Raw genomic sequence first — 14,442 nt, 5'->3', positions numbered from 1 at the left:
GAAGGTAAAAGGAATAATTTAAAAAAACAAAAAAATCTGCAAGTGGCGGGACAGGGCACCCAGGTCTGTCACGGCCCAGACAGGGCGGGATGACCACACCTCTGTTTACTAAGACCGTGTGGGGTGTAAGAGTAACAAGGAGATTATCACACCTTTCTGGTTCTCATCCCCCAGAGTGGGTCCCCATGCTGCCCTCATCAAGGGGAGCCTGTTCTTAGGTCGCTTTCCAAGTCAGAACTCTACTTGCATGTATTCAAAATGGCCATGCTGCTTGCAGATTTTCAAATTGGCTGCACCCTCAGGACAGTCAGCTGTCCACAGGTCTGTTTTTTTCCCTCTTTTCTGTTCTCCTTTCTAGTTATCCAGCAACAATGCACTCCTTGGAGAACATAGCCAATTCTTGGATTGCTACTTGGTCTCCTTTGCAAATAATCAAAATGGCTGTGCCCTCAGGGGAGCTTGCAGTCTGCAGCACCCTTTGTCTCCCTACTCATGGTTTCCATTCAGGTTTTTCTCCTAGTTGGTATTTAATCTGCTTTCTATCCTTCCCTTCAAAGCTCAGGGTTCCAGGATCGTCTTCTATATTGGATTCAATTGATTTCTCATTGCTTTGTTGCAGAGGGTCTCTGTAGCATATCTGCTTGTTCTGCCATCTTGCTGGAACTCCGCAAGTCTCTCTCTTTTTTTTTTTTTTTTTTTAAATTTTTATTGTGATTTGGATAAAAGTTTACAGAATAAATTCATTTTCTATACAACACTTCATACACAGTTTGTCTCATGACATTGACTACAATTTCCCACAATGCAACAGCTCTTTTCCCACTTCTTCCCCATAATTACCTCTTCCCTGTGTCCTTCCCTCCATGCACTCCTGCCCTTCAAGCTTCCCTGTGCATACACAGCCCTTCTGTTCTCCCATGATTGATCTCTCCAAGGAGGGTATCTACCTAATATAAATGTTTAGCTCATGTACTTGTCTTTTGTTGGCCTGGAAGCCACAGGAGTGAGTTTAGTTCCAGACCTGAAGGGCAGCTAAGGACCATAGTCTCAGGGGTTTTAGGAGCTCTGGTAGTGTAGTGCCTAGGCCTTTGACTGTTAACCAGAAGGCTGGTGGTTCAAACCCACCAGCCACTCCTCAGAAGGAAGGTTGGGAAATCTACTTCCATAGTGATATTGCCTTGGAAACCCAAGGAGGGGTTGCTATGAGTCAGATATGACAGTGGGTTTGATTTTGGTTTATGAGATCAGCAAACCTGGTCCTTTTTTTTTTTTTTTTTTTTTAATGATTTTTAGTTTTGTTCCACATTGTTCTCCCATTCTGTCTAGGATCTACTACATAAATCCTCCTCCAAGTGGTTGATAGTGGTAACTGGGCACCATCTAGTTCTTCTGGTCTCATGGTCATATAGACTGAGGATCGCCTATCGGTCCCTTGGACTAATTGTTTTCGTGAGTCTTTGGTTTTCTTCATTCTTCTTTGCTGTAGACGAGGAGAGACCCGTCATTGCATCTAGATGGCCGCTTGCAAGCTTTTAAGATCCGAGATGCTAGTCGCCACAGTAGGATGTGGAATAATGTTTTTGTGGAGCATGTTATGCTTCAATGAAGCCTCCTCTTTTTTATGATTGTGAGTTTTGTTGCACATTTTTCTCCTACTCTATCCAGGATCTCCAATTTTGATCACCTTTCATTGGAATGGGTACAAATTCAGATCTCTTCTGGTCATTTGGCCAGGTAAGTGTCTTCCAAATCTGTTGGCATAACTGAGTGAGTGCCTCTAGTGGGATATCCGTGTGTTGAAACATAAAACATCTCAGTGGGTATTCCATCAATTCCTGGAGCCTTGTTGTTAGCCAATTCCTTCAGTGCAGCTTTGTCTTCTTCCTTTAATACCATTGGTTCTTGATCATATGCTATCTCCTGAGATGGATGAACATCAACCAGTTCTTTTTGGTACAGTGACTGTGTGTATTCCTTCCATTTTCTTCTGATGCTTCCTGAATCATTCAATATTTTGCCCATAGAAATATTTCAGTATTGCTACTCGAGGCTTCTATATTTTCCTCAGTTCTTTCAGCTTGAGAAATACTAAGCATGTTCTTCTCTTTTGTTTTCCAACTCCAGGTCTTTGCACATTTCATTATAGTAATTGGCTTTGTCTTCTCAAGCCGTTCTTTGAAATCTTCTGTTCAGCTCTTTTATCTTGTCATTTCTTCCATTTGCTTTAGCTACTCTCTGTTCAAGGGCAATTTTCAGAGTCTCTTCTGGCATCCATCTTGGTCCTTTCTTCTTTTCTTGTCTTTAATGACCTGTTGCTTTCTTCATAGATGATGTTCTTAATGTCATCCCACAATTCTTCTGGTTTTCCATCATTGGTGTTCAGTGCATCAAATCTATTCTTTAGATGGTCTCTAAATTCAGGAGGGATATATTCAAGATTATATTTTGGCTCTCGTCGACTTGTTTTAATTGTCTTCAAGTTGAACTTGCATATGAGCAGTTGATGGTCTGTTCCAAAATCAGCTCCTGGCCTTGTTTTGGCTGAAGATACTGAGCTTTTCCATCGTCTCTTGCCACAGATGTAGTCAGTCTGATTCCTGTGTATTCCATCTGGTGAAGTCCACGTGTTGTTGAAAAAAGGTATTTGCAGTGAAAAAGTCATTGGTCTTGCAAAATTCTATCATGCTATCTCCAGCCTTATTTCTGTCACCAAGGCCAAATTTTCCAACTACTGGTGATTCTTCTTTGTTTCCAACTTTTGCATTTCACTCACCAGTGACAATTAATGCATCTTGATTGCACATTTGGTCAACTTCAGACTGCAGAAGTTGATAAAAATTTTCAGTTTCCTCATCTTTGGCTTTGGTGGTTGGTCCTTCAGTGCAGCTTGGACTTGTCAGTTCTTCATCATATGCTACCTCTTGACAACGGTTGAACGTCTACCAGTGCTTTTTGGTGCTGTGTGTCTTTGTGTACCTTCCATCTTCTTCTAATGCTTCCTGCATTGTTCATATTTTGTCCATTGACTCCTTCAATATTGCAACTTGAGGCTTGAAATTTTCTTCAGGTCTTTCAGCTTGAAAATCACAGAGGGTGTTCTTTCCTTTTGATTTTCTAATTCTTGATCTTTTCATGTTTCATTCAAATACTTCACTTTGTGTTCTCAAGTCACCCTTTGAAATGATCTGCTCAGCTCTTTTATTTTATTTTTAGTGATCGCTTTAGGTACTCCTGTTCAAGAACAAGTTTCAGAGTCTCTTCTGATAGCCATTTTGGTCTTTTCTTCCTTTCCTGTCTTTTTAATGACCTTTTGCTTTCTTTGTGTATAATACCATCCTACAACTCTTTTGGTCTTTGTTCATTGGTGTTCCACAAGTCAAATCTATTCTTCATATTGTCTCTAAATTCAGATTACTATGACTATTATTCAAGTTTCATTTTCTTTGTATGTGTGTGAACATTATGCTATCAATGACAGCAATGTACTTCAGAATAGATGCTCAAGTATTCTTTTTGATGGTGCCATTCCCTTTCCATTTGTCATTCCCAGCATAGTAGACCATATGATTGTATGATTCAAAACGGCCGGTATCAGTCCATTGTGGTTCACTAATGCCTGTCGATATGATACTGATGTTTATGCATTCCGTTTCATTTTTGATAACTTAAGGTTTTCCTAAATTCATACTTCATACATTCCACTTTCCGATTATTAATGAATGCCTACATCTGTTTGTTCTCATTTTGAGTCACGTCGTATAAGCAGATGAGGGTCTTGATAACTTTACTCCATCCTCGTCATTAGGGCGACCTATTTTGAGGAAGCAGCTTGTCCCCCATCATGTTGTGAGTGCCTTTCAAACTGAGGGGGGCTTGTCTTCCAGAACTGTATCAGACCGTGTTTCACTGTTCTTCATAAAGTTTTCCAGTAGTATATGCCTGTTTCACCACTATTCATAAAGATACACATTTATAAACACACACATGCTTATGTGTCTGTATATTGGTAGATAACTTTGGGGTTGTTTTCTTAAAAAGGAGGAGGGGTAGAAATATTTTTCCTTTTTACATAAATTAACCAGTTTGGGGAACTTCTTTATAACACATCTGTAGCTAGGGTTTCATAGCAACTCAGTAGAGTGTAAATCCCTTTTATGAATTACATTTATATTCTGCTTGGAAAGATTTGTTTGTTTTTTAGTGATTGTTTATTTTTTGTAAAGTTGCCTTATGTAAAACTTAAATATATTCTGCAGTGGAAAGAGGAGTATACTGAGTCCCCGTGTACTTATCATTCACCTTTAATAATTATCATCTCATGATCCATTTTATGGTTATTGCAGATAACTGGGTTCCAGACTAGTACTCAACTTAACAAATTAATCTCTTTTGTATTAGGTTTTATGTGTAAATGTTCTTTTTCAACGAGGTTCTTTTATCTGACTTATCTAAGCTCCAGTCATAATAATGTGGTCATCTGATAATGTAAGCTACCATATATTTTTTAAATGTATTTTATTGAAATATAATTTATATACAGTGAAATACACAAAACTAAGGTGACATGGGTCAATGCTTTTTTATTTTATTTTTTGCAGTGTTCCCTCCCTTCCCTCCCACCCATAGCAACCAACAAAGAAAATTTCCCTCCATATATAAACCTTCCTTGACCCTCCACAACAACGAACTAATACTATATTCCTCCATCTGTGACTAACTTATTTCACTCAGCATAATGTCCTCCAGGTTTATCCATATTATGCAGTGTTTTGCAGACTCTACATTATTCTTTAGTGCTGCATGGCATTCCGTTACGTGTATGTACCATAGTTTGGTCATCCACTCTTCCGCTGATGGGCACGTAGGTTGTTTCCATCTTTTTGCTATTGTAAATAGTGCTGCAGTGAACATGAGTGTGCATTTATCTGTTCCTGTCCTGGTCCTTACCTCTCTCGGATAATACCTAGTAATGGGATTGCTGGGTCAAATGGTATCTCCAGTTCCAGCTTTCTAAGGAATTGCCATATTGCCTTCCACAGTGGTGATATCACTTCACAGTCCCACCAGCAGTATATGAGAGTCCCAATCTCTCCATATCCTCACCAGCATTTGTTATTTTCTGTCTCGTTGAACCTTGCCATCAGTGCTGGGGTGAGAGGGTATCTCATTGTTGCTTTGATTTGCATCTCCCTGATGGCTAGTGATTGTGAGCATCTCTTCATGTGTTAGTTGGCCACCTGCATATCCTCCTTGGTGAAGTGTCTATTCATGTCTTCTGCCCATTTATCAATTGGATTGTTAATTCCTTTGCTATTGAGGCATTGGAGTTTTCTATAAATCTTGGAGATAAGTCCCTGGCCAGATTTGTAATTATTGGCAAATATGAATTTGTTGCTGTCATTTTTCTTATGTGCTTTTTCATTGTGTGGATTTCTTTGTTCCATATAATTTTCTATGCTGAGCTAATTTTATTTATGAATCGTGTTATCGCTTCCTTTGTTGCTATTGTTTTAGTATTTGTTGAATATTTGTGCTGGTCCTCTTTTTTATTTTGATGTGAAGGGTTTATCATTTTTCTTTGAGTTACCCTGTGATTTATAGTTTTCTTCCCAAGTTGAGAACCGTCCGTTCTATCTTGTAGTTCTCTTGACTTCCCTACCGTCTAGAAGTTCTGTAACGACACAGTTTTTTCCCTCTTTTTGGTTTGTAGTTGTCCTCATTTGTCAGTTGATATCTCTGGTTCCCTGTTTACAATCTTGTAGGCTTCTTTACTTTGGATACGTCCATAGCGGGGTTGGTTTCTGGGTTATATCATCATGTGTGTTAATGGTCAATTGTTGATGGCTGTTGTTGCTTCTCTGTCCATAGGGCTCCCTTTAGCATCTCTTGTAAGGTTGGTCTGGTTTTAACAAATTCCCTTAATTTCTGCTTATCTGGAAATGTCCTAATTTCACCGTCATATTTGAGGGACAATTTTGGTGAGTACATTATTCTTGGTTGGATATTGTTCTCCTTCAGTGTTTTATATATACCATCCCATTGTCTTCTCGCCTGCATGGTTTCTGCTGAGAAATCCAAGCTTAGTCTTATTGGTTGCCCCTTGTAGGTAACTTTTTGTTTTTCTCGTGCTGCTCTCATGATTCTTTCTTTGTCTTTGGTTTTAGTAAGTTTGATGATGATATGTCTTGGTGATTTTCTTTGGGAATCTATCCTGTTTGGGGTTTGTTGGGATTCCTGAATGGATATATTCTCATCTGTCATATCAGGGAAGTTCTCCTCCAACAGATCTTGGATAATTTTCTCTGTGGTTTTATTTTTCTCTTCCTGTTCTGGAATTCTGATTACACGTAGGTCATTCCTTTTGATGGTATGCCACATGAACCTTAGGCTTTCTTCATTTTGTTTTGATCTTTTTTCTGATTGATCTTTTTCCAAAGAAGTATTCAGGTGTTTGTCTTCAGTCTCATTAATTCTGTGTTCCATTGATTCAATTCTGCTCCTTTGCCCTTTCAATGTGTTATTTATTTCTGGAAATTTAGTATTAATCTTCTGGATTTCTATTTGTAGATTTAGAATCATTTCTAATTTTTCATTTATTTTGTCATTTTGTTCTTGTATTTTCTTCACAAATTCTTCTAGGGTTTTGTCTCTGTTTTCTTGATCTGTCTCTGAATCCTTTGAAGATTTCTAAATGTAATTCTTTTGAATTCCTTTTCAGGGAGTTCCAATGTTGCGTCTTCCTCAGGGATATGTTTTGGGTCTGTATCCTGGGCCCTTGTTTCTCCTGCTTTATCTTGCTTCTTTGTGTGGACTGTGATGCTCTGTTGTCTCCAAGGCATTGTGATGTTTTTGTGTTTATATTTAATTGATGATTGTATGTTGGAGTGACTTGCCCACGATTTTCATTTTCTTTGTTTTGTTTGTATGTTATTTACGCAAGCAGGGTACTGTGTTGGGCTCCTCTATTCACTATTTGGCAGCACTTATACACTCACCACCTGTCTCCTTTCCTGTTGTCAGCCTCTCATATGTTCCTGCTGACCTTGACAAACCGAGCCTGTTCTTAGGTCCCTGGAATCCAAATGAGAATGCTATCACTTTAAAATCCAAAATGGTTGCCACTTGTAAAGATTCAAAATGGCTGCACCATTGGTTACTTTAAATATCCAAAATGGCCACCGCTTGTAAAGATTCAAAATGGCTGCACCCTCGGTCACTTTAAATATCCACAATGGCTGCCACTTATAAACATTCAATATGGCTGCACCCTCAGTCACTTTGAATATCCAAAATGGCTGCTGCTTGTAAAGATTCAAAATGACTGCGCCTTCGATCAATTTAAATATCCGAAATGACTGCTGCGTGTAAATAATAAAAATGGCTGCACCCTCAGACAGCAGAAAGTCAACAACTCAGATTGTCTCCCTCCTTGCTGTTTTCCCTCCTAGTCATAGGTCACAAGCGCAGTCATCCCTGCAGTCATTGGTGACCAGGGCTGATCTTTAGGTTAATTCTCAGGTCCCAACACCACTTGGAAATATCCACGCTGTTGGTCCCATCAGAGCAGCTGGCAGTCCACAGCTCCGACCGTCTCTCTAGTCACTGTTTTTGTTCACGTTTTTCCACTAGTTGGTGCCTGATCCACTTGTATATAGTTCTTTCAAAGCTCAGGGCTCCAGGATTATCTTCTGTATCTCTGTCAGCTGGTTTTTCTTTTCTTTGTTGAAGAGGTCTGTGTTGCTTGTCTGCCTATTCCTCCATCTTACTGGAAGTTGTAAGCTACCATATTGCATTTCTTCTCTATTTTTGAGTGGATGCTTCTTCAGACTCTGAGTAAGGCATATGTTTCTATGTTGAATTTAGTTGTCTAGCATTTATCTATGAGTCATAAGTTAGTAATGTTTCGAGAAAGACATTTGTTTAAAATTACCAGTTTCTTCCAGGTACATTTTTGACCCTCTGTCATATTTTGCAGCGACGAGCATAACCAATGTTACAATGCATTAACTGTGCAATTTTCTTTTTTGGGTGGATTTTTTTTTTTTTGCTGCTGCTGTTGGTTGCATGATTAAATTCATGAAGTTAGAGAAATATATATACATATTTTATTCTGTGCTTACTGATTTGACTTATTTCTCTTGTGCATTAGGAAATGTACAGATTACAACTGAAACTCTGCTAAAATCCACTGCAAAAGAAAAAGTACAAGGTATAAAGGTCACTGAGACTGAGACCGATACTAATGAAGGACACAGGCATGGCAGTGTGAGTGGAGGTCGCACAGCTGGGTACAGCGAATACTCAGAAGGAGAGAAAATCACGACCAGTGTTGAGGTTTCAGAAACCAGCACATTAGCTTCCCTAGAGCCTTTAACATTTGTAGACCCTGGATTAACAGAAGCAAGTTCTACAGGAAAAGAATGTGAAGAATTAAAACCTTGTCCTTCTTCACTGTCATTATTACCAGGGAACAGTGCCACTTCCAAAGTGGACAATGAGAAGGAAGAGTTGTGTAAAGTAAACCTTGCCTGTGAAGCAGATGACAATCATCAGCAGATGCCTGGCAACCGTAATGAAAAACACAGTTCTCCACAGGACAGCCCCATGGCCGCGAGAAGTTCTCCACAGGACAGCCCCATGGCCACGAGAAGTGCACTTGTTGCAGAGCACTTGGAAGAAAATTCTAAACTTTCGTATTTCACATCAGGCCTGTCTGATCTAGAATCCAGAACATCATCCCTAGAAGAATGTTGTTTGGACGGTGATGGCTTGATGAAACAATCTGCTGAAAAGACAGACACTTCCTGCTTTGATCAGGATGATCAAAACAAGAGCTTGGCTTCCCATGAGGAAAATGAAGAACCGCTTTTGAGCCCTGGGAGTGAAAGGGGGAAACACTCTTTTATTATTCCCAGCCAACCAAAAGAGGATGGTAGTGCTGATCATTATTCTGGTGAAAAAGAGACTATTGACTCTTCAAAAGAAAATACCCATGATGACTATTATGTTCAAGGCAGTATCCATAAAGAGAGATATAGTTCCTTAATGCCCAGTTATTTTACTAAAGTCACAGAAGTAATATTGAAAGAAAGTGATTTGCCTATCACTTCACACATTCAAGGGAGTTTGACAAACCATGAGGACCACAGAGAAACTTTTGCTACTATTAGCCATCCAGTCAGACACTGTGAAGAAAGCAGAGTTTCCCCATTGATGCAGATTGAAGAACCAGAATGGACAATCACGATAGATCCCAATATGTTTAGTAAAAAGATTTATAGTAACAATAAAGACTCAAACTCCTTAGTCAACCTCCAAAGGGACCTGGAAAGCAACACCCAGTTAAATGAAACATTTCTGTTCAGTAGAAAATCCCTTTTGAATATAATGCCAAAAGACCGGCTAAGTCTTGTAAGTGTGGTGTCAAAACCCAAGAAAGATACTCTTCAGTTACCCCGACCCCTAGAATGTGATTACAGACCTGACTCAGAACAAACTATAAAGACTTCATATGATGATATTCCACATTTAGAGGAACAGAGTACTGCTTGTGAGGTGAGTGAACTTTCTTCTACTGATGAACTATTTTTAAACCAAGTAGCAAATGAATGTGTTTCAAATCAACAAGTGTCCCTTAATTTTCAAGACCGTGTGAAGTTGCCAGCTGACTCCCTACACAATAGAAACAAAGAGCTTCCTGGAGCACCAAGTGAGCATTTCCAGCAGAGCCACCACCCTTCATTAGAAGACAGAGCAGATGTCACTGCTGACACCCAAACCATTCCCATGAAGTCTAGAATGAAAAACATCTTTCCACCATGTGACAAACCCTGTGGTGCCTCTTTCAGCATTTCCACCTTAAACATCAAACCAGGAATCCTGGGAAGGAGGAAAGGAGTGGGTGACTCAGGAACAGGAGATCTACATTCCAGGCTTCTGTCATGTAAGAATGAAGCAACTGGTGTTCCTCAGGAGGTCTCTGTCATGGAATGTCCAAATATCCAGTCTCAGGATAAAACTTGTAGCCATTGTTTATGTAAAAATGCATCAGAAGAGGGCATGTGTTCTGCTTATACTCCTTTGGAGTCCAGCAAAATCATTCTGGAAGCTGATAATTCTTTGATAGCAAAATGTGAAAATGGACTTCAGCAAAGCAATCACCACTCCCAAAGAATGGAAAAGTCCATGGAAAGTAGTGCCCATCAAGTGAGTTACACATCAGAGCAAAGTGAACTTGATGGGATAGAAACTAAAGGTAGCCTTCAAGAAGATAAGATCAGAAAGGAAACTGCAGTAGGGATGTTAAGTAATGGAGCCCCAAACAAAAACATTTGTGTCATCAAAAACAGTGAGGAAAGGCTAGAAGGAAAGGGACAGGATTCACCCAAAGAGACTGTGTTTTGTAAATACAACATCCCTGATTGTACTCCACGAGGAGTAAACCATTCTGCAAACATTCCAAGTCCTGAAAAATTGATGGACCAGTCTCCTAATGTTATGTTCTCCAGTTTTAAAAGTATGAACCAAGCAGAAGAACCTCTGAATAATAAGCCAGATGAGGTCCTTGACTTCCAGAGTAGCCAAAACAGACTAGATGAATGGAGGAGTGAAGATAAACCAGCTAAGGAGATGGAAGATCGTGAACAGAGAGAGACCATCACAGAGCCTAACAGAGACAGAAGTCACAACCATGAGGATCTGATGGTCGGTTCAAACAATAGTCACCCACCCTCTTGTGGTAGTCCAAAGAAAAATGATTTTAAACGAGGCTTTGAAAATATTCTTGGTTGTGCAGACTCCACAAACACAGACTATGGTAACAAGGCTGCAGAAAGAGTGCTGCACGGAAAGGCATCTGATTCACCCATTAGCACTGTAAAGCTGGATAAACCAGCTCTCCGAGAGACCTCACCGAGTGCCCTGTGTCAGAGAGGAGAGCTAAATGCTACATTGGTAAGAATGATTGACCCGGACTCCGATTTCCCCAGTGCTGCTTCTTCTACAGTGGAGTCTCTTGAAATAAAAAAATTATGTGAAGAGAAAGTATACAGATCTCTAAAAGATTGTGAAATAGAATTGTGTACAGACTCAAGTGCCCATGAGATAGAGTCTGTTGCGAATCATGAACTAAATGTAAGACTATTGGATGGAGTAAATGTGTCTTTAAATAATACTCATCATTACCAGTCAGTTACAGGAGCATCTCTGAGAGAAGCACACGTAATGCATAAAGGATCAAGACTTGAAGTGAATTCTGAGTCTGACAAGGAAAATTCCTTTGGAATTTCTTCAAAAGACTTGTCTTCTAGATGCCAAAATGAGGACTCTGCTCCTTCAGGGAGCCTACACTGCACTGAGAAAATGCCATCACACCTGCCTTCTCAGGAAAACTTAGAAACTGATGTTTATAAAACTCTGAGTGGAGAAATGGACATGAAAAATCTTTTGAAACGTAAAGATGGTGAAATACTTCGTGAAAATGTAAAGAACTGCATCGTCCTGCCTGCGATGAAGGAAGGAGCGCCAAGAGATAGCCGTAGTCCTAGTGAAGGAGCCAGTGCAGGTATCAGTGTGGAAAGGGCCACGTCAGAAGTTTGTCACCCTGGTGATGGACACTTGCCTTTGACGTTGGAAACCGAAGCTAAAGTGAGAAGAGAAGAAATGGAGGAACAGCAGGGGGAACCACTAGGTCACTTGACTCTTGGGGAGGAATCTGAGGAGATGGTGAGCAGAGAAGATGGTTATGTTTATAAAGTGGGCAGGGTTTCTCCGACTCCCTTTAAGTGCAACAGAACACTTGGTGACGCTGAAGAACAACACAGCCAGAGGGTTTTGGACAGTCCTTTGCAGAAGGAAGAGGAATATATACATCAAATAGGAGCTTATGCTGTGTTGAAACAAAGCACATCATCTAATATGTTGTCCGCTAAGGTACAAAATAACCCGCCCCCCAAGGATTACAAAGATGAGTCCACCATGATGAAGGAAATACCCCCAGCAAAGCCGGCCAGGGACAGCCTTGCTGCATGGTCTCAGAAGTTGAAAGAGCCAAAGGTGAAAAGCTTGTATCATCCATTGAAGAAGGACATCAGGTTGTCTTCAGGCCCTTGCCTTCCTGGCACCCCCCAGAAAGCACAAGATCTCCACTCTGCTGGGTATGATCAGCTCCATGGTGCCTTTGGGAGCACTTCACATCAGAAAGGGGTGCTTCCCATGAAGAAGCAGCCCCATCGAACGTGTAAGAGAGCTTCCTGTCAGGATCACGTAAAGTTGAGAAGAAGTGTAAGTAAAATCAGAAGCTCTGCCTGTTTAAAGAGCTCCTCAGACACCATCCCCACAAAAGAACCCAGACTTCTCAGTTCATGTGCTGTGTCTGTACCTGCACGATTGGAATCCGAAACCGTAATACCCAGGAGCTCAGCTAGCCTCATACCAAAGCAGAGGGCTGCACCGTGCCATCTCTCAAGGAGCCTGAACTTCAGGAAGCCTACCAAAGAATCAGCCTTACTGAGCAAGCTGTCCGTCCTCGCCCAGAAACTGGCCCCAGCAACAAAAACCCAGAGACTGAGATATTGGCGTTGTTCCTCTGAACTCCTTCCGGTGGCCAAAAGCTATAAGCGGCTCAGATATAAAAGGTTCCTGGATGGATTTTCTTACAATACAGTGCAGCTGAGTCCATATCTGGCAGCTAGTAGGTGGGATAAGAAGCCTAACAGTAAGCCTGTGGCACTTTATTCTCTCGAAGCCATCAAAATGAGCTTCATAGATCTGAGCAACAAAATGCCGTCCCTGCTGTTGGGTACTGAAGTCCTCCCGGTATCCTTTCATGCGAACTCAGGTTCCGATTGCATGGCTGAGGCCTCCAGGACCTTCCCCGAGCACTGTGCTCCAGCAAGGCTTGCCTTAGCAGAGGCCCCCAGGTGCCCATCTCAGTCTCCCAAGTGGACCTTTTCTTTCTTCTTCTCCTCACACAGTGGTTCTGGGATGGCCACATTCAGGGACGACGCTGGCCTCCAGGGTCAGGCCCATTCCCAGGCGCCTCCAGCTCCTCTCCAGGACTCCGGTGGCACTGCCATAGTCCAGACCAGAGCAGGTTTCTCTGTCCTCGGCCTTCATACGCTGCTAGCACTTTGTTCCCCTGGAGGTTACCGGATCTGGACAAAGAAACGGAGCTTCTCCAACCACATGCCCACCATGCAGAGGCTCTTCGTGACGCAGTTTACACAGGGCTTGAAAGGGTTAAGGTCTCCAGCATCCATAGCAGACAAGGTCTTCTGTTCTCTGCCCTACTCCGTGGGCAGGGTGCTGTCCATTTGGAGCCAGCATGGGCCTTCTGCCTGCCCCTTCGAAATCTCTGCTCTTCCTGCCAGTCACAGCAAGTGGCAGCCAAGCCTGCAGCCAAGCCTGGGCACCACGAGCAGGTAAAATCTGTCCCCACTTCTCTGCAGATGTTTATGTTTGCATCCTGTCACTGGGAGAGGAGAAAGGGGTATTGTCCTCTCCTAGAAATCCAAGGTTATCTGGGGTCCGCTTTGTGTCTGCATTTTCTGTTTGGCCTGCCACATCTCTGTTGGGAAAATGCAACACTAAGTGCCCAGCAGGATCTACTCCTTTATTTTGTACCATTCATTTTTCTGTCTGTTTCATTCTTCAGACCAAGTCTTTTGAATCTCATTTTTCCCCTGTTACTCCACTTCATAAAGAATATCAATTAGCCAATATCATATTACCTCCTATTTAAAAACAGGAAAAAGAATTTGGAAGTTAACCTACCTATCTGAAGAACTCTTGAAGAGCTTCTGTATACGTAATAGGTAAATCCTATTTGTAATTCTTTGGATAAACAAAACCTTTAAAATTGTTAAATTTGCACTTTCTGTAGCTATTTTATAAAAATTAGACAATATCCAAAGCCAAAATCCACTGCCATCGAGTCAATAGCGACCCTTTAGCACAGAGTAGAACTGCCCCATAGGGTTTCCACGGCTGTAAATCTTTCCGGAAGCAGACTGCCACCCCTTTCTCCTGTAGAGCAGGGTGGGTTTGAACTGCCTTCTCGTTTTTGGTTAACTGGTTAACCAGCTGAATGTTTCACAGCAACAAAAAGCCTTAAAATTCTAAACAGCCTGGGTGAGGCCTGGCTCTTTGTGGATCTGAGCAGTCTCTTATGCACACGAATTTTGTGTCGTTGTAAAAGCTGCTGGTGCATGTTGTATAGTTCCCCAGCATCTTATTTTGGGGAAAGAAAGTAAATAAATAAAAGGATTGTGGGAAAACACCTCAGGGCCTGAACATTGCTGGTTGAAATTAAAAGATTAATTGCTGTTAGAAGTACTTGCCCTGTAGTTAATAGAAAAACATCCACTTCTTATAATTCAGCCATAAAAATGCCTCAGAACAAATCATCATTGTAGGTGATGGTCCTGTTTTCATTGCCTAGTT

The 14,442-nt window shown here is 41.2% G+C and overlaps 1 protein-coding gene across 1 annotated transcript in view; it reads left to right on the top strand.

Annotated features, from left to right (window-relative positions):
• The window catches only part of PRR14L (proline rich 14 like), a 108,639-nt gene that overhangs the window by 55,025 nt on the left and 39,172 nt on the right, over positions 1–14,442 (top strand). Inside the window, exon 3 of the mRNA XM_042782707.1 lies at positions 8,150–13,421. Within this exon, the coding sequence (XP_042638641.1) occupies positions 8,150–13,421 (5,272 nt within the window). The remainder of the gene's footprint in view (positions 1–8,149; positions 13,422–14,442) is intronic.

Source organism: Orycteropus afer, unplaced genomic scaffold (genome assembly GCF_000298275.1).
Source record: "Orycteropus afer afer isolate SDZICR_OR568_19922 unplaced genomic scaffold, OryAfe1.0 scaffold00420, whole genome shotgun sequence".
Lineage (NCBI taxonomy): Eukaryota > Metazoa > Chordata > Mammalia > Tubulidentata > Orycteropodidae > Orycteropus > Orycteropus afer.
Note: the sequence above shows the minus strand (reverse complement) of the source record. Positions and strands in the feature narration are given on the sequence as shown.